This window comes from Lepidochelys kempii, chromosome 10 (genome assembly GCF_965140265.1).
Source record: "Lepidochelys kempii isolate rLepKem1 chromosome 10, rLepKem1.hap2, whole genome shotgun sequence".
Classification (NCBI taxonomy): Eukaryota; Metazoa; Chordata; order Testudines; family Cheloniidae; genus Lepidochelys; species Lepidochelys kempii.
The window spans coordinates 66,324,287-66,344,813 of NC_133265.1; the positions used below are offsets into that span (position 1 = coordinate 66,324,287).

Sequence of the window (20,527 nt, forward strand, 5' to 3'; positions counted from 1 at the left end):
GGCAAACTTGAGACCCTATAATATTGAACCAGCTGTGATGTTTTGACTTAATTTATCAGACATACTTATTTTCACGACTGATTGCAGGAGTTACAGGAATTTTTTTCTTCTCTTCCTCCTGAATGGCTTGGGTTATATCTGGTGAAGAGTAGGATCGCTTCAATTTGGAGTGTTCTCTGTCCCGTTCAGTAGTCACCTGTGGCTTGCCTTTATGAGTTGGTGGAGTGGATGGAGGGGTGGATGAAGGAGCCATTTCCGGGGGATACATCTGAACAGTATTTGTTGGTGAATGGTAATAACGAAAGGTCCCAGTGATTGGATCCAGAAACTTGGGTGACAAAAATTAAAGTTTAAAAACTGAGTAAAATCTCTCAATAGACTAGTTGGTTAATATGATTAAACTACTAAAAACACTGGCCAGAATAATTCTAATATGAAAAGATCGCAGATTACAGTAATGTGACTCGATCTCAATATCTAGTGAATAGCATAATTCTTCCCAAAGTATGTATTAAATATTGCTGACAAAGCTCCAGTCATTTCATTAACAATAATCTTAAAGTTTAGAAAATAAGAACAATCACGGAGAAATTTAAAGAGGGGAAAAAAAGTCAACCCAAATCTATTTTATAATGAATGTGCAAATAAAAGCCATTACCACATTCCAGATAGGTGACTTAACTGTCTAGATTTTTGGAAATTATAATTACCTTTGCCCAGCCTGCAGGCAATCCTGGTACTATCCTTCCCATTTCCTCACTTCGTGCTCTCATCAATGGCTCTCGCTGGGACTAAATATAATAAAATTGAAATACAAAGGCACATGAAGTTATTGTTATGCAGAGCAGCATGTCTAGTTTGTCTTTAGTATTCTGTAAATTCTCCATCTAGCTAAAAGGTTACACATAGAACAATTCAATAAGAACCACTAGTGTTCTAAGTAGAAATTTGGATTTTTTTTTGTCTAGGGCAGAAAACTGATAGTATGTTTCTATTATTCAGCATCAATTGATCTAAATGAATGACATTCATTGTCACACACCAAAATAATTAAAATCCATCTAATTGCACATATAAAACAATTTGATTCTCCAATTCCTTTATTATCAAAATCACTTTAGGGATGTGTGTGTTTGTGTGTTCTCAGGAAATATTTATGAATGACTCTTTCCCTCCCCACAAAATCAAACAAAAACTCCACCACAAAAAGGAAAAAAAGGAAAACAGTGGGATGACTAAATAAATAAATATAAAAAGACAAACTCTTGTTAATCCCAGAGGAGATATAAAGTACTTTCACTTGAAAGTCTTAAATGTGTTTTCCTTTTTACAGGACAAAATGAAAAATGTATGTAAAGTAACACAAACAGCTGCAGAACACTGCACAGATTCCTCCTAAAGAGAAGATCTTAAAAATAAATGAGGTGGAATTTAACACGATATAAAATTTACAATGATATGACATCTGCTCTGGGTTTCTTTCAGCTACATACGATATGTTGGTATTTACTTTAAGTCTTTCAGTATCTTGTTCAGTATCCTCTCTTTGAGCTCCACTTTCTGGTTGTCCTTGAACCCCAGTATGCTGTAAAAAAATTTTGAAAAGAGACTTTCAATTTTCCTATGGAATTACTGAGTGTCGCTGAGTGAGTGGCACTTCGCGAAAGCAGATTATACTATAGTAAAAGACTGTTGGGTAAACCTCAGCTTGTTTCCGTGACCACAACAGGCACATACTGTGGCACTCGGTACCTCAGATCAGCACCCTGGAACCCCCATATTCATTCCTGTCATATAATTACGATATATTCCGTACAAAGCATGAAACAGAGAATCATAGAAGTGTAGGACTGGAAAGAACCTCAATAGGTCATCTACTCCAGTCCCCTGTACTCACGGCAGGACTATGTAATAACTAGACCATTCCTGACAGGTGTTTGTCTAACCTGCTCTTAAAAAACCTCCAATGATGGAGATTCCACAACCTTCCCAGGCAATCTGTTCCATTGCCAAACTACCCTGACAATTAAGAAGTTTTTCCTAATGTCCAACCTAAATCGCCCTTGCTGCAATTTAAGCCCATTGCTTCTTGTCCCATCTAAGACAAAATCATGGTGCAAGTCTAATTATGGAGCTGCTAGCACACCTTCACGATACTGATAAAGACAAAAGGATAAACAAAAAGGGATTTGATGGACTAATTGCATACATTTAATATGGTACAGAAAGTTTACAAGTAGGGTTTTTTATATTTCTCTATAAAGTAGAAATGTTTACTTCTAACATCCCACAGTTATTAGAGTTGCGCAAAATGTATGTCAAAATTAAAAGACACTTGATTTGTTCATCTGAGTTTATGGAGCTTCTGCAAGATTAAAGACTTCCTTTGCGTTAATATCACTGATGTTAGGCATGAATTCCACTCCCCTGAGCTGAAGGTTAGAGAAAATTTCAACATCTTTTTATGGTGCATTTTCAAGCTGTAAATGTGGCTATTAACCTGCGGTGAACTATTTCTTCAGATCTTCCGATTAGCCGATTCTATTTTACGACCACAGGAGGATAGCGTGACGGGCTGGGTCACAGAAATCCCCTGGGGACTGCCACCTGGTGTGCTGAGACTACCTCGGAGCCCTTTTCCCCAGCCAACTTGGGACTCCAGACCGAGCCCCAAGCTGCCAGGGAAATCGGGCTCCGAGGTAGTCTCAGCACACCAGGTGGCAGTCCCCAGGGGGTCTCTGTGACCCAACCCGTCACAGGTAAACGTGACTGATCTTGTTCACTTTGTTCAGGCTTTAGTGGGATAAAGGAAGGAGATATGATGCTAGAAGATATGAGAGTGGGGAGCAGACCTGCTCTCAAACAAAACACTGGATGGGGGTAATAGACGACTTGTCCTTCCCACACTCGTTAACGATACTATGACGTTTATCCTCTCCTGCAAGACTTCTGTCTAACCTGGGGCATTTGGGTACCAATTACGGCTCTGTGATTCTGTCCTTCCCCAGCACAAGTTACAACAGAGGATTGGTATAACAGAGTAGATTGCCACCATGCCTCTGAAATGCCCTCTGTGCTGGGGATGAAAGGATAGACAGAACACGAGTCAGTTCCATTGGCTCTATATCAGCAGGGATTTCAGTGGGAATGAGGATCTGCCCCTTTGGGGTTTGTTTTGAGTTTTTCCTCTAGTTTTAAATCAAAATGTCAGGCCCCAAACAAAACCCAAACAAAATTTACTTGCAGTTAAATACCTCGGCACTGGTATTTTCCCAATGCAAGCAATCTGATACACACTGACAAAACTGTGCCAAGCGATTACTCTATTTTCATTTTGTGGCTGTTGAACTGCTCCTTTACTAACCTTGCTTGAGACTGACACCCCTGTCACAGATGTATCTCCTAACGCACGCCTCTGCATTTCTGGTGTTTGAATCCCCTTTTCTCTTTCGTCCGCAGATACTTTATCAAGCTCAGGGTTTTTTGCAGCAGTGTTTTCGTGCTCAGTTTTATTTTGTCTTTTTGCTTCTAATACTTCTTTGCGTGCTCTCTCTTGTTCTTCCTTTTCCTTTTGTTCCCTAATTGCCTGATCTTCCTGCAGTCTCCTCTCTCTCTCTTCTTTTGCTTGCTGTAGCTTTTCTCGGTTCTCCTTTTCTTCCTGTTCCTGCTTCTCCAATTTGAGCTTCTCTCTTTGTTTCTCTTGTTGTCTTTCCCGCAATTCTTTTTCCCGTTTGCTCTTCTCCAACAGGGAAGCCGTTTCTGCGTGTATACGGCTTTTCTCTTCTTCTGTCAGCATGGCCTTTGCATCAAACGGTGGCTTTGTGGAACGGTCTGGAATCATTCTTCCATTCTGAATAGGATGTTTGTCAAGAGTTGTAGCTTCAGATTTTGGACTATTAACATCATCAAGAAATTTTGCTGAAGGCTTTTTAGTACGATCAATCTGGAATAATAAAAATGAAGTATAAAATGAGAATAAAATGTTAACTAGAAACATTTATTATAGTCCCTAATATCACATAGCACTAGGATCCTCTAGCAACACTGCTTTCTTTAACTAAACTGCCTTTGGACTTGTATAAGTAAAGCCTACCACATTGTTTTAGCCATCTTGCTTTTCAAAACTTCCATTTATGGAACCTATGAGTGAAAGTTCTGTGCAGACTTCAGTTTACTTACTCCTAGCCTTTATTAATATTCCTTGAGGGCTGAAGCAGACATTTTCAAGGGGAAACAAAAAAACACCTCAGATTTGTACTCCTCACTTTTAACATCTTGGCTGCTATGCTATAGATTTATAACAATTAAGCTTTCAGTAGAAAGCCCTGAATAGAAATGAAAATAATAATGTTTCTTCAATGTCAAAAAAAAATTGTTTAAGAAAAGATATGTGAAAGGGCAATACTGAAAGACAACTTAAAAAAGTCTACTTCTGCCAGATAAAACAAACATGATGGAAGCAAGCAGACTGTTGTGTCACCCATTTTGTTTGGTCATTCATTTGATTTTTAAATGGTTTTGTATAATTCTTCTTGACCTGCATATTCCACCAGAAACCAGAAGGCAATGTTGTTTAGTAGTTGGGGAACAGGACTAGAGCGGAGAACTCAGTGTTAAGAGTCCTGAGTGGCCTCAGGCAAATCACACACCATGCTTGTTTCAGTTTACTCATTAATAAAACCAGGATATTAGGTGAGTATTAACAGTTTGTACAGCACTTTGAAGGTAAGTAGAGTTAAAACTGATTATTATTAGAACTCAACACTAGTTCTCAAATGGTCACAAGGTGAGCTGGACCTTTAAGGGGGTTAAGCCCAAGCTCTGACTTGGGCATATTCTTCCCTTTCTTCTGACAGAGCATGTGACTGAGTGGGAGAGCAGGTATTTAAGAGCTACCTGTGGCTCAGACCAGTGAGAGACTAAGGGAAGAGCAGAGTGTCCTAGGAGTCTTTTCATGGCAGCCTAGGGAAGACCCTTGAGGCTATGAGCAATGTGTAGAAAGAAGCCTAGGGATAAGACAAAGTGAGAGCCATTTCATGGTTTAGGGTTCCTGGGTTGAAGTCTAAATTAGAGGGAAGACCCAGTTTCCCCTTATGCATCAACTACATTGCCAAGAGAAGGAAGCTATTGCTCCTGTGATGAAGGGGGAACAGGACTGCTGTAAGCTCCTGCCAAACAAGGAGAAAGGTCTGTGACCTGAGGAAGAAGAATCTTGTGGAGTCCCTGCAGTGAGAAGAGCAAATCAGTGCTTTTTATTTTTGATTGTCCATATGGGGAACATTCTTGCTTTGGTTAGAAGACCAAGGCACACAGACCACTAAAACACCTTAACAGCCTGGGAAGACAGGCTCAAGAGGCATGACGAGTGGGAAACTGAGGTTTGAGATAACTAAGAGGTAAGCCATACCCTGATGTGAACCAAAATGCTAAAGTTCACCACATGCTGTGTGATCAGAGTAATTGGGAATTTAATTATATTAAGTCAGCAATGCTCAATCAAATGCAGAAAGCTGCAAGGAAACAGTAAAACTAGACTTTTCCCATTCACAGGTCTCTTTTTAATAAAATATAATTAACATGGACAATACAGAGCTACATAGACGTTTTCTTTTAAATGAAAGTTTAAACAAGAAAGAACATATCTTACCTGTGGGACATTTGTCACAGCATATATTGGGTGCACTACAGGTGAAATGTCAGTTTGAGGGATAGCAGCACTTGGTGCACTTGGATTTGTTGTGTTATGTGATCCTGTCCTCCCCTCTTGATTATTTTCCATTTCATCATTCTCAGTCACTTCTACTGGAGTGGGCTTTATATGGACAACAGGTGGTGGAGGAGGAGCTGGCTCTTCCAGAGAGGGATAAGTAAAATCCACTGAAAACCACAGAAATATAGTGCTTTTTTAAAAAAACCAAATTATGTATGTAATTAGCATCCTAATCTAATCTACGAAGAGCAGGAGCAAGCTATTAAGTTTAATATATATTTAAATTACTGTATATAATCTTAGATTGCTTATTTATTCTTTTAAATGTATTTAAAATGTCTTCCTTATACTTACAAGAGACAGACACTACTTCACTCTTGCCACGTGAGGGTAGAGTTACTTTGGCATTTGTTGTGTGTTGGGGATAGCAAAGAAGCCAGGTCTCATAACCTCCTTCCAAGACTAAAGGCTCACTCCGTAGTATAGTCTTACTTTCCCACTGGAAAAAGTTAAAATGAGACAGATTCTGAAAGTAAGCCTCTAAATTACAACTCAAATTATGCTGAAGAAATGTACATGCCTGCCTGTTACATTTTAGCAGACAGGCTATTGTTCAGATTGACAATCAGTCAGTTAATTAGTTATTAGTTAGATTGCAAACCCTTTAGGGAAAGGATTCTCCCTCCTATGTTTGTACAGCACCCAGCACAATGGGGCTCTAATCCCAACTGAAGCTTTTAGGCACCACCATAGAATAAATACTTCCTACTATTAGCAGCAACCCTCGAATTCTGAAAGTATGCCATTTATAGTAACCATATGCTTGCTAATGCCTCTCATGGGTTAACTTTCTTCTGTGAATAAGTGTATTAGCTTTAACATTTTAAAAATCTGCCATCAACAAACAAAAGCCCAGAATTTCAGACTTGAGACTGCCACCCTGTCCTCAGCTCACTAGTATGACCAGAGAGCTTTGTGGTGTTCACAAAATGTGTTTAGCAATACATATAGAAAACAGGCTATGCCAGCACTAATTCTGAGTCCTTCTAACTTTGCAGCTTTAGGTGATAGAAAATGTTGTGTGCGCAAGAGTCCTTTTACAATCTCAATCTATTTCAAGAAAGCAGAGAGGGGAACACTTACAATTGTAGTATGTAAATTCTATCAATTTTATCTTTCACCATTGAACAATTTTAAAATAGAACTGTTCAATTTCTAAACTCTTACTATAGCTGAAACTCAGGCCAATCTAATCCATGCTCCCCCAGTAAACAGAACCAGAGAAGATGGCCGTGAGTGTTGATGGGGGGCTTCTCACTTTCTCCCAAGTCCTCCAATCTTGGAGGCTTCTGGCTCACATAGATTTACCTCCATTCTGGCTGCCATGGATTGTCTCATTAGACATTTGGTAGTGGGCCACTTCCCAGAGCTCCAAGGAATGATGTATTATGGCTTAGCAAGAGAGAGGAGAGCGACTGACTGAACATGTCCTTGACATACTAATACAGGGGTGGACAAACTACGGCCCGGGGGCTGGATCCGGCCTGCTAGCCGTTTTGATCCGGCCCTCGAGCTCCCACTGGGGAGCAGGGTCTGGGGCTTGCCCCACTTCGGTGCTCTGGCACTCCAACTGGGGAGTAGGGTCGGGGGCCACTCCATGTGGCTCCCGGAAGCAGCGGCATGTCCCCCCTCTGTCTCCTATACATAGAGGCAGCCAGGGGGCTCTGCTCTGCACGCTGCCCCAAGCGCTACCCCCACAGCTCCTATTGGCCGGGACCGCAGCCAATGGGAGCTGGGCAGCGGGGGGGGGTATGTGCCTGTGGACGGGGCAGTGTGCAGAGCTGCCTGCCCGTGCCCCCACATAGGAGCCAGAGAGGGGACATGCTGCTGCTTCTGGGAGCCGCTTGAGGTAAGCACCACCTGGAACCTGCATCCTTGAGCCTCTCCCTGCATCCCAACCCCCTGCCCAATCCCTTATCCCCCTCCTGCCCTCTGAACCCCTTGGTCCCAGCCCGGAGCACCCTCCTACACCCCAAACTCCACATCCCCAGCTCCACCCCAGAGCCCACCCCCCCAGCCGGAGCCCTCCCTCCCGCACCCCACTCCCCCGCCCCAGCCTGGAGCCCCTCCACACCCTGAACTCCTCATTTCTGGCCCCACCCCAGAGCCCTCACCCCCTCCTGCAATCCAACCCCCTAGTTTGTGAGCATTCATGGTCCACCATACAATTTCTATTCCCAGATGTGGCCCTCGGGCCAAAAAGTTTGCCCACCCATGTACGAATACAAGGACAGCCACTTCCTCAAATGATCTGTAGGTCAGGCAGATAAGAATTTTTAAAGAGATGGTTCACAACATTTATCACTTTTACCCTCCCCGTACAGTTAGCTATGCTGTCCTCAACCAGAAAGAGGAAGCAAGTGAAAATGTAAGAGACACACACAGAATCATAGAATATCAGGGTTGGCAGGGACCCCAGAAGGTCATCTAGTCCAACCCCCTGCTCAAAGCAGATACATTTGTGGTATCAAAACCAGGCACTTTCATTGAAAACCAGAGGAAGAGATGCTAAGGTGTTTTACCCAGAATGTTTTATCTGTTTTCCCTGCACTTTAGAATTACAGCTACTTAAAACCCACTTCTCATCAACCAGGATAATAAAGTTAGACAAATATAAAATACCAAACTTGTGTACCTTAAAAAGTGCATCTTTCAGGCTCTGTAGAGTTGTTCCTAGCTGCAAGTCTCTTGCAGAACTAAACCAGTCAAGCAGTACAACATAATCAACATGTCCCCTCTTCTTCCAGGGATCTTTAGAACTATCTGGGAGTTTAGCTTCAATCCAATTAGCAGTGACTCTGGAATACAGGAAAATGTGTTTGAGTACAAACACCACATTTTGTCCAAGAATGCCTAAAAACATTATTTAGACTGTGTATAGATGATAAAGGTATGATTATATGCAATACATATATCAAAGAAACAATGAACCTAGAACTGTTCATAGTGTTCTAGGTGCACTGTTCATAGTGCACCTAGAAGCTTAAATTGGACAAATGTTCACAACTCATTCATTCACTCACGCCAGTTACTTTCTGAAACTGAAAGCACAAGCTTACTGCGCTTTAACAAGTTGCTCATAACTCTTATATGAGGAAATGGTTTTCAGTCAGTCTAAAATGGAATATAGTAAGTAAACCAGAGAAATATATTTTATTTCTTTACCCAAATGGATAGAGTTCATTAATATCAGTGCATAGTCACAAGATTCTACCACATAAAGGTTATTCCATACCCAGGACTGATAGCCTCTTCTGGAACACTGATGGAATTTGGAATACAAGATTCCTGATAATCTTTCAAGCTTCGAGCATCCATTATGAGCAATTCGATGTTTTTGTCCATCATCATTGGAAACAGTTTCTCAGCAGTGATTGCTCCTTGAGATACAGAAGCTATTATATGCAAAAATATATTACAAAGAGAAACCAAAATCACTTGTGATCACATCTCACGGGAGAGGTCAAGACTCTTGTTTGCAAATAAACAAGACCATGGAATAATATAGTTTCAGGAAAAACTGAATTTGAACATTGAGGCCCATCTCCCATGTGAAATTCTGCCCCCAAAATCGTGAAGGTGGGACATCTGACATGAATATCTACAGCTCTTGGCTTCCACTGTAACAGTCAGTAGCTGTTCTTTGATTTTATACAATATTTAAAAACCATAAGCTTAAAATGATCAATATTGTCACAGTAGTCTGCATTGGTTTATAGGTTGAAGGAGAATTCAAGAGAAGAATTTCACATTTGTAGCGTAGAGATGGAGCCTGGGGAAAAGGATCCTTTTATTTAAATCAAAATTTTCTTACAAAAGTCTCTTAGAAACATGCCTTGAATATTTCACACCAGTTGAAGCTGGTGACTGTTTTTGGGTTTTTTTTGTCTTTTTTGACCATGCCACTGTTGGTTCAGTTTACATTTGAAATAACTACATTGTGAATTATTGTGTAATGATCAAAATTCAGTAATTCCTAAAAGCAACCACTACCAAATCACCTGATGACACATAAATTGAGGACAACTTTTATGAAAGTCATGGGGAAGTGAGCAGAGAAGTCATAAAAAAACCTCAGTGTCAAACGTAATTTTAACAAAAAAGCAGACTAGGGAGGCTCAACTGATATACTGACGTTTCATAATTAACAAGTACATTGCTAAATTAAGATGGTGCACTAATTTTGATTTTAAAGAGAGGAAATCATAATGGGGGGAAGCTATCAGAGAATCCAAAGCCACAAGGGATCACTGTGATTGTCTAGTCCTATCTGACCACGCCCTCCTTTTTTGTGTCTGTGGTTGTTTACGTCCCTCTCTCCCGTGCTATGAAGTACGGAAGTAAAGGTGGTAATACCATACCCTGCCATCCTTATGTCTCTGCTGTGGCGGCGGTGCTGCCTTCAGAGCTGGGCTCTCTCTCGGACAGTAGCCGCCGCTCCGCACCTCCTCCCAAAGAAATTCCCCCGGTTTTGAGAACCTCTGGTCTAGTCTGACCTTCTGCATAAAACAGGCCATAAAACTTCCCAAAAATAATGTCTGGAGACTGTCTTTTAGAAAAATATCCAATCACAATTTAAAAATGGCCAATAATGGAAAATCCACCATGTCCCTATGTAAGTTGTTCCAATGGTTAGTTACTTTCACTGTTTAACTGAATTGTATGAAGCTTTTTTCCTGTTAAACAATGAAGACTTTTCCAGTGAAACACTGCATCACTTACCACTCAATCTGTCAAATTGATCTTTTCTTTCCACTGCACACTTCTTCTCACCATTGATCTGTATTATTGTACAAAAGTGTTAGAAGTTGCTGTTTTTATTTTCTAATATAAAGTAACAAGTTCAGCACGTGACCTTGACTCGCAAAACATGAATACAACAGGAAGGTACCAATTAGAGGGAAATCTCTACAAAGATCTGCTGTCAGATGTCCAGAAGTCCCAAGAAAGAGGATGATAGGGCACTAGTCCGTAACAGAGGGGAGCTCTGGAAGATGTAACACAGCCTAGGACTGCAGTGCTTGTTAGGTGGAGTTGCTGCTGGGTGATTTTTGGGGGAGGAAGGCAGGGGAGAGAAATGATGCATGACTCCTTGGGACACTACTTTTGCCTACTCCAATCACAGATTCCTGGCCCAACTGAATTTTGTCCATAGATTGCCAGCACTCTCTCAAACAAGAAGCATAAGATCTGCAACATGGAGGATCATTTCCATGCACAAAGCTAGGGATACAATTCCATTCACTGTGCTTAAATAACAATCTGACATACAATGATAAAGCAAAGGAATTCTTCATGAAAGCTTGTAATAGCTAGACAGAGCAGCAAAAACAATGTCCACTCATGCATTTATCCAGACTCTTTCTCTCTCTGCATATGCACAATGTGCCCAGCCATTTGATGGTGTCATCATCAGCCAGGTTGAGAGCCAGCCCTGCCTTTAAGAGGACTTAAAGGACAGAACACAGCTTTCACTTCAACTTGCTCAATTTTGTTACAACTAAACCTCATAGTACATGAAGGTACAAGGGTTGTATACTAATGAATAACGAATTTTAATTTAAGGGAAAAAATTGAGCTTTACAGAAGAATTGAAGTCTATTATTCTGTTGAGCTTTAAGAGTTCTGTGGGGTTCTGCAGGTATCAAATATGTACACAAAGGTCTATGACAAAAATTATGTTGAATAAAAATTTATAAAACGGTAGAAGTAAACTTAAAATGGTAAGGTTTAACTTTCTACAAGGTAAACAATCTAGTCATGGGTGCAACGTTACTAATTAAATCAGTTTCTTCAATATAATAAGTGACCTCGTATTAACAGCTGATTTAATGAAGTGTTCATTTAAACATCATGCATTTACAGATTTACTAGCATGTCTGTAAACATTCCCCTACATTACCCTTTGGTTTTGTCCTTTGGAATCTATGGCATTTTCTGAAGCGTTTTTGGCTAAAGCCTTTCCATCATCTTTTACTTCTTGCTTTTTCTGTTGCTCTTCTTGTCTCTCTTTTTCTTCAAGCTTTTTCCGAACTTCAGCTTCCTCATATCTAGTAGGAAAAAGTCCAGTTTTAAAAAACATTTTTAACTTGGGCTTCAAGTAGCTTTATGCAATTTTTTCCCCAAACTTTTTAAATGTTGAGGTCTCACAACACTTATTCTTGACTTCCCAAATTCTTCCTATTTTCCTCAGTAGTTGCTTGATATTATTCCTCTCTGTGCTTTGCTGTGCAAGTGATGTCCTCTGCCCTTCTCAAGGCTTACAATTTCTTTCCCTCCACCTCAGCTGTTTATGTAAAATACTTCTGCTCTGGCATCACTGAAAATGTTAAATTTCCCACCCTCTTCTGCATTTGTAAAAAGTACAACTATATGTAAAGGTTTACTTATAAAATTTAATGTTGACACCAGAATGTATTAGTCATTCTCCCTGGGCACATTTTTGCTAAGAAAATCTAGTCTGGCATCTAATAAGTAACAGTATCACTAATAGCTAATTACTGTAAGAATAACTGAGCCTACAGTTTTCTATATTTTCTCGGCCAGAGAAGTCTTCAGCCTAGTCTTTATTCAGTATATTTTTAAGACTGACTGCATCAGAAAAATCACAACTAATTATGTGCATCAGGTACGTAAATAAGTGGACTGATTTTTTTTTCCAACAGTTTTGAGCACCCAGCAGTCATTGTTTAAGAATTCAAACACTGGAGTTCCAATAAAGTCAGTAAGAGTTACTGGATACTCAGAACTTCTGAAAAAAAAAAAAATCAGGTCAGTTATTTAGGTGCCTGTTTTTTTAAGACATTTCGCCTACCCTATTTTTAAAAAAAAAAAAAAAAAAGTTTTTTGCCTCTCATTGTAAAGATAGGTCTAGTATTGTAAACAAGGACTCATATGAATGACTATTTACCTTAATGAGGTGTTAGCTAATTAGGAATACTTGAAAGTCATCAATTCAATCACTGGACTGTCCAAGTGAAATCAGGAACATTCAATTAGTAAACTACATCACTGATGCCAAATGTACCTGTCACATACTAGTTCACTATCAGTGTAATGGACATTCCACAGGGATGAGGCTGCAAGTTTGCATTCTGACGTTTCTCTTTAGTTTCTAGTTAGTGACACAAGCACTGATTCAGGAAGCATCCCTATTTGAGACAGCACATAAGCACACGCTTCATTCCCCTTAACTTCAAGGGAGACTTAAGCATGCTTTTAAGTATTGAATCTCAGCAATACTGAATATCTAGCCATCACTTAAAAATATGAATACAATTTTTACAAAATGAATTAAGTCAAATTTTTCTACTGCTTCTATGATGTGCAAATTGGATTATCCCTATTGGAATTCTCCTACTTCAAGGCAAATAGTGTTTTACTACCTGAACCTCCCAGAGTTTTAAATTTGGTAACTAATTACTCTCCAGGAAAAAAATGATGTCAAAAAAATAGTGAAGTAAATTGGTTCATATACTTATTGTAAAGTGGCTTCTGTGACTGTAGAGGAGCCGCTTTTTTCTTTGTAAGTATCTCTAAACATGTCAGTACATATTTTAATTGCCCAAGTACACATTTCCACAATACACTTGAAACAATTAGCCATTGTATCAACCCTCACACTTTGTTCCTTTGAGACAGTCCATAAGCTACCAAAAAAGAATCTTTCAAAAACACTGCCTTTGAGCAAAAGTACAGTTTTGCGGGTAAAACCTGCATCCACACTAGCAGCAATTTCCCAGTAGAATATACTGGTATACGAATACCAGCAAAGTGCGCGTGGTATACACCTGGCCTTAATATGATCACGTGACAGGAAAGAACACTAGGGAAGGACTCGTGATAGCAGAGTGACTAACAGCAATTATCGAGAGGTTCTCATTGGAGGCTCTGATTTGTGTATACATTAATGAAAAACAGCAGCTGACATTTGTTGATGTTGCACAAAGTTTTGTTTATTAAAAGCTAGAGAGAAACTAGGTAGATCTAAGTACATGGGTTTGAAGTGACTGGGATGAATGATGGCAAATGAAATCTAGTTTGAATAAAAGGCTCAATCAGAAAGTTTAATCTCTCTGGATTACAGGTATCAGCAACTACTGCAAACAATGTCAAAAAAAGGCAAAACTACAGCAGCAGATGCACAAATTTCAAATATTCAGTAATATTTACATATTACTTTGTAAAAAATGTTGCACATACCTCAGTTTCAGACTGTCTGAGAGTCTTTCAGCTTCTTCAATAGCTTTTTTTATGTTTGTAGGTCCCAGTATAGAATGAAAGTAATCCTAAAACAACAACAAGGACCACCCCAGCATACAGTTAATACTGCACAATGTGCATACAGGATAGAATACTTCTGCAGACACTACCAAGAACAACATTTAACACCTAGTTTACAGCACACTAAAGATTTCCTACTGAAGGAAAAAAATTAACTAAAAGTAATTTTATATTGTTGCCATAGTTGCTCTGTAGATAAAGTGAGAGATTCTTCTCTTCAATGTTTTAAGAAAAATACCACACTATATATAAAGGCAAATATTCATAAGTATGTTAATATTTAATTGTAATAATGTTAACAAGCTCTGGTCACAAGTTTGGGAGAGAGAAAAACATTTATCTTAATTAAAGGAATAAATAATAATCAATTTAGTTTTGTACCAGAAAAGCACTTTACCAGGAAAGATAGCAACGGGACTCATTACTATTTAGATGTCCAGTAGTTTATATGCCAATGTAATTAGCAATGTGTACTGTACTGGAAAGTAATAAAGAAGGCTTACAATAACAGATTGCCTCACTTTTCAACACAAGCTACAAAAGTTTATTTAAATAAATATAATTCCTTTACTGAAATTAGTTTCAGTAACGTACACCCATGTAATTCTTTCAACGACACCTAAAAACTTCAGCTATAATGACCACTGATTCGAAGTACTTCTGTCAATATAAAAAATGCAGTCGGAAAGATATATACCTGTTGTTGCTTGAAATCAGGTCTTTTTTTAATAAGATTATATACAGTCACATATTTCATATATAGGACGTAGGCCTTTTCTTCATCTCTGTCCAATCTGCATTCCTCCGCTGCCTTGAAGATCTTAAGGGCACTCTGCACATAACTTGAAATGGGAGGAAAAGGGTCAATTAAAAAAACCACAATTGTTGACCTACCTTTCAAAAGAACAGTTAGTTTTGTAATGAACTCTTGACTTAAATGTTCACATTCTGTGCCCTTCGGCATCACAATCCAAGCTTATTGGTGAAAATCACAGCTACTTTTTTCCCACTGAATTATATTTCTCTTTGCTATTACTGTTTGTTAGCGTGCTCATTTATTTTCAGTACTTTAATTATTCAGTAATAAATAAAATGGCAGTTCAAAACATTTCAAACAAGAACCCATCTACAGAGGACCTGTTCGGAACCAGTTCTCTCTCGAATGCAGAGTGGACTGGTTCTTTATTTAAAGCACTAGTCCTATGAAAACATACAATGAAGTGCATGAAGATTCAGTCTACAAATTCCAAAGTTAGGCTGTTTCTATTCCCACGTGATGGCTGAATTTTTCAACTGATGTTAATAACTTGCATTTATATAGCTTGTTGTCTCGAAGAATCCTAATGCACTTTAAAAACTTTCACAGATCTCATGTTTACTTCACTGTTGAAACATTATCTCTTGGATGATCTCTCCATATTTAGTTTGTCAATCCACAGCAACACTACACAGGACTGAGGGAAGCTACGTTGTTGAATTGAAACTGAAGAGGGAATTTAATGTACACAACACAATTACCTGAGCTGGAATTTGGTCAGAAGTGCAGCATTGCTACTTAGTGAGTTAATTCTTACTTAGAAAACTGGTTTACATTTTCACTATCTGCATATAAAAGTACTAAACACTGCATCACTTGTTACTTAGCTGTGGAATTTGAACAATTAATACACAGCCAATTAAACAAGGAAATTCACATACTTTTTTGTACTGGTCTTCTCTGCTTTTATTTCTGTCTTCTTGTTAAGATCTTTCAGTGAAGTACAGAGGTACAGTTCCTTAGGTACAGAAGCCCCAGCAGGCATGTTAATGTATGGTCACTTATATTCCTTCAAGGATAGGATGGCTCTTTAAATGTCTCTAAATATTGATGTTTTTCTGAAAACAGAAGGATAGGATATTATTGAACACATTCTGTTAATGTCCTCAAATGATTTTTAAAATATAGGTTGTGACAGGGTTGGGCTGGAGGGCTACAGGAGAGTGATAGAAGACAGATATATTAGCCCCAGGTTAAGCAGGTCCCTTTCCCCTGGGTAAGATAACAGGGACTATTCCAGAACACTCAGGAACTTTCTAGAACTAATTAAGGCAGGCAGGCTAATTACGACACCTGTAGCCAATTGGGAAGCTGCTAGAATTAATTAAGGCTTATCAGGACACTTGGTTTAAAAAGGCTCTCACTCCAGTTAGTGAGGTGCGTGCAAGGAGTGGAGAGTGAGAGGGTGTGCTGCTGGAGGACTAAGGAGTACAAATGCTATCTGGCATCAGGAGGAAGGTCCTTTGGTGAGGTTACAGAAGGTGTTGGGAGGAGGCCATGGGGAAGTAGCCCAAGGTGTTGTAGCTGTCACACATCTGTTACACAAAACACCATAGACAGCTGTGATCCACAGGGCCCTGGGCTGGAACCCGGAGTAGAGGGCGGGCCTGGGTTCCCCACATCCCCCCAACTCCCTATTGGATACAGGAGGAGTTGATTTGGACCGTGGGTCCCACCAGGGGGGAAGGTCCCTGGCCTGTCCCCCGACCCACTAGGTGGACCAGCAGACATTATGGGGATTGTTCTCCCTCCTTTTCCCCATGCTGGCCAGTGATGAGGTTATCTGAGTGAATGGCAGATTTGACCCATGAAAGTGGCCAAACTGAGGGCTACTGTGAATCTCTGAGGCGAGCAAAATCTGTCAATAAGCGCAGGACCCACCAAGGTAGAGGAGAAACTTTGTCACAAGGTTTTAACATGAAGCATAAAGAGTTAAATGCAATAAGTCTATATGATTAATTAGCTTAACATACAGATTTGCTCAACTTCAAATGAAGAGCTCATTAGTAATAGAACCCTCTGAAAATTATGCAATAAAGAAAACCTAATTAAATGTAAAAGAACAGTTTTGAACTTAACTGAATCATTTGGCATATTTTGATTTATGAAACAGAATTGTAGTGCCTAATCTGTCAATTATAGAACTGGAAAGAATTGACAAAATTGTGTCACCGCTTTTTTTTTTAACATATCTATATTATTTTCATAGTGTTAAGTGTAACCTGTTAAATAAAATGTTAATACCAAATTACTAATTACACAGAAAATATTTTAAATTTAAACATTTTAATTTAAAAAACAGACAAATTGTCATGTACTACAGGAAGCTGTCATACTTTTACATTTTGTATCTGTAATAGCAGATTTGTTAATTTGTCTGGGGCATTGCCTTGAGCTTTTAATACTCAGCCAGAAGAGGAGGAACACTACCATAGAAGTTTAGGATCTAACCATTTAAATGTTAATTGCCTCTGAGTCCTGTTACTAGTCTTGTGTGTTAGCAATGCCAGACAGATTTTTTGAATTTTTGGATGAATATAAATAAATCCCGCAAAAAATGATGGGGGAGTTATTAAAATATAATTCCAGGAACATAATTGGGAAGGGGGCAATCTGATGTCTCCATGGCATAACAGGAGGAGAGAGAAAGGAATTCTGAAATTTAGGAGAAGAAAAACTACTTTACATTAAAATGAATCTTTGCAGGATAAAGCCAGTATGTATATCAGAAAGAAATCTACCTTTTATGTATTCATAATCTTAAAAGCATAATTATTTATGACTTGCTTATGGCTGACCTCTGCACACAGACATTACCTAAGAAACGTGACCAGCAATACACAGGTAGCAGAGAGAGCTCATGCCAAGAGAAGGCAAGCCTCAATAATCCATAAATTGGCAACATCTTTGCCACACCTCTCTAGGTATTAATAACTAGCTTAGACATAATTGCTTTTATGTTTTTCATATGGGAGATTCCTCCAGGCAGCCATCAGCATAACATCTGGGCGTCTTGCATGTGTCCACCTTATCCGGTATTAGTATATTACAGTAACTATTATTTGTTTTATTCTGAATTGAATCAGACTGTTCAATTTTGATGGAAAGAGAAAATACGAATCGATACTTTTTTTTAAAAGGGTATCTTCTCTTTACTCAAGAAGAAGGGGGGGACGGGGACTTGATTTGCTAATTTAACCACAGAGAATACTGGTTCACAAGGGGCCAGTCTAAAAACTTGCCCTTACTTATTAATTTTTACTCCCAGACTAATGTATCAAGAAAAGAAAACCAGTTAGCCCTGTATAAGGAATAAACAGATCTCCTAAATTGCTCTGTGCTAAGTATTATAATTTAGAAGTAATTTACATTCTTGCTTTTATCTCCTGATTTGATAATCTGACAGTCATCCGAAGCAACGCTTAAATGCATCTTTAATATAGTTAAGGGCGTACCTTAACACCTCAAGGTCTGACATCAGGAAGAAGCTTTGTTACTTATCTCTTCAAACTTGAAGCCATAATTTAGGAATGGCTACTATCAAAATTGAGTAATAAGCCAGTTAAAAGCCTAACTTCTCTTGGTTATCAACAGAAATTGGGTGATTGTTATGACCATGTGATATAAAGAGCTCTATGGCAGTTACCACACCTGACTGTTTCATGGCCTACGTGAAATTAGTTGAGGGTCTCAGCGCATTTCCTAGTAGTCAGATGCTTATATCAGAAAACTAACAACGTTAAAAGCCCCAATTGTAAGTCTTAGCAGCGAGCCTAAGATTGCATGGGAAAGGAGAATGAACTATCCCCTCATTCTCAAATGGGAATAAATGGAAGGCTTCAAATGCCTGTGTTCTCAAACAAGCACATTTCACTAACAACAAAAATTCACAGGGTTTAAAGCCAGAAAGGTTAAATTAAATCACCTAGTCTGAACTCCTGCATAGAGGCCATGAAACTTCACCCACTTACCCTGGTTCTGAACAATTTGTGTTTGACTAAGTATAATTTGTATTTGGCTAAAGCATAACTTCCATAAAGGCGTCCAGTTTTGATTTGAAGACATCAAAATTCAAGAATCCATCAAATGTTTAGTTTAAGTGAAATACAGAATTAAGAACCTTCCCCTAAAAGGCATATGCAAAGATATTCAATACTTTTAAAATACTGCTTTGAAAGGATGTGATAAGTTTGGATACCACACACACACACAGTACTTCTTGCAAGGTAACAGCCTTTTCTGCATAGGGTGAAGCAAATTTTGGGTAATGCTGCAGTTACGTGAGAAGATTTCATTCTCTTTTTAATAAGATTTTCACATTACTTGTTCAATCAATCTGCAGAGGACAGGCTTTGCTGGCTTCTGTCTTTTTCTAAGGACTGTAAATAAAGACTTCATTTCCCTGAAGCTTTAAGTCCTTTCTAAATATATCTTCAAGGTTCAATGTGTTACATAACTTTGCATCCGATGAAGTGAGCTGTAGCTCACGAAAGCTTATGCTCAAATAAATTGGTTAGTCTCTAAGGTGCCACAAGTACTCCATAACTTGTTCTCTGAAACGCTTAGCAGTAGCAGGTAATTGAGTATTATAAACTGTCTTACAAGTATTATAACTTTAAGTGTGTATTCTGACACTGGTATGAAAACGACCCTAGTCTAGAAAAACAACAATATGGAAAACAGACAATTATTTTGTAAAATGGGAAAGATGCTAATATCTCCGAAAAATTGACCTTAGAATTTCAATCTGGGATCTAATCTACATAAATATAGAGTTCTATCTGGTCCAAAATTACCCTAAAGATTTTTTTTTTAAATGAGAAAATAAGGTAAGTAGCAGTCTAGCCACTTATTCATATGTACAATTTCTCAGCAGTGAAGCGAATGTCTTCCCAGATTTTACTATTCTTCTCCTATGGTTATGAGCCTCAAGATCATGCCATGTACACACAGTGCTAGATTTAGTTTTCTTTTCCTATCAGACATGTTTCTTCACTCCCCTTATCTTTTTTCAAGATTTTTCTAAGGGTATGTCTACACTACAAAATTAGGTCGATATTATAGAAGTTGATTTTTAGAAATAGTATGTCCACAATAAGCGCATTAATTCGGCGGACTGCGTCCTCACTACTGTGGCTAGCATCGACTTACGGAGCGGTGCACTGTGGGTAGCTATCCCACAGCTCCCGCAGTCTCTGCCGCCCATTGGAATTCTGGGTTAAGCTCCCAATGCCTGATAGACCAAAAACATTGTCACGGGTGGTTTTAGGGACATGTCGTCAGTTGCCCCTCCTTCCGTGAAAGCAACAGCAGACAATCATTTTGCGCCTTTTTTCTGTGCGGACGCCATACTTCTTTCAGCAGACAGTGCAGTAGGACTGCTAACTGTCATCATCCACTGCTTCCGCTGCAACTCTGCTCTGCTGCTATGGTCTCAATAGCGAATTTCTCCATGTTGTCTGTCATGGGCTCCCAGGTACGTGTGTTCTTCCTCAGGAAATGTGCGCGGTACTAACCGTTGTCCTCCACCGCTTCCACTGCAACTCTGCTCTCATGAATCCACCTCGCAGGTCCTCTTATCGTTCTCTATAATATCTATCCTCAGGGCATCAGTCCTCAGCCACTGCTTCCTCTGCAACTCTGCTCTCCTGCAGACG

The 20,527-nt window shown here is 39.2% G+C and overlaps 1 protein-coding gene across 6 annotated transcripts in view; it reads right to left on the reverse strand.

Annotated features, from left to right (window-relative positions):
- Nucleotides 1-20,527, reverse strand: part of USP8 (ubiquitin specific peptidase 8) — a 74,795-nt gene that overhangs the window by 45,597 nt on the left and 8,671 nt on the right. For 4 of the 6 annotated variants that reach the window (XM_073304030.1, XM_073304032.1, XM_073304027.1 and 1 more), the window contains exons 2-14: nucleotides 15,752-15,928; nucleotides 14,751-14,895; nucleotides 13,973-14,058; nucleotides 11,673-11,820; nucleotides 10,493-10,550; nucleotides 9,006-9,165; nucleotides 8,406-8,568; nucleotides 6,065-6,209; nucleotides 5,648-5,877; nucleotides 3,365-3,943; nucleotides 1,511-1,585; nucleotides 711-791; nucleotides 66-328 (exon numbers count right to left, since the gene is read on the reverse strand). In XM_073304030.1, coding sequence (XP_073160131.1) covers nucleotides 66-328; nucleotides 711-791; nucleotides 1,511-1,585; nucleotides 3,365-3,943; nucleotides 5,648-5,877; nucleotides 6,065-6,209; nucleotides 8,406-8,568; nucleotides 9,006-9,165; nucleotides 10,493-10,550; nucleotides 11,673-11,820; nucleotides 13,973-14,058; nucleotides 14,751-14,895; nucleotides 15,752-15,855 — 2,237 coding nt within the window. In that variant the 5' untranslated portion in view covers nucleotides 15,856-15,928. The remainder of the gene's footprint in view (nucleotides 1-65; nucleotides 329-710; nucleotides 792-1,510; nucleotides 1,586-3,364; nucleotides 3,944-5,647; nucleotides 5,878-6,064; nucleotides 6,210-8,405; nucleotides 8,569-9,005; nucleotides 9,166-10,492; nucleotides 10,551-11,672; nucleotides 11,821-13,972; nucleotides 14,059-14,750; nucleotides 14,896-15,751; nucleotides 15,929-20,527) is intronic. The other 2 variants (XM_073304029.1, XM_073304031.1) reach the window with 2 other exon arrangements.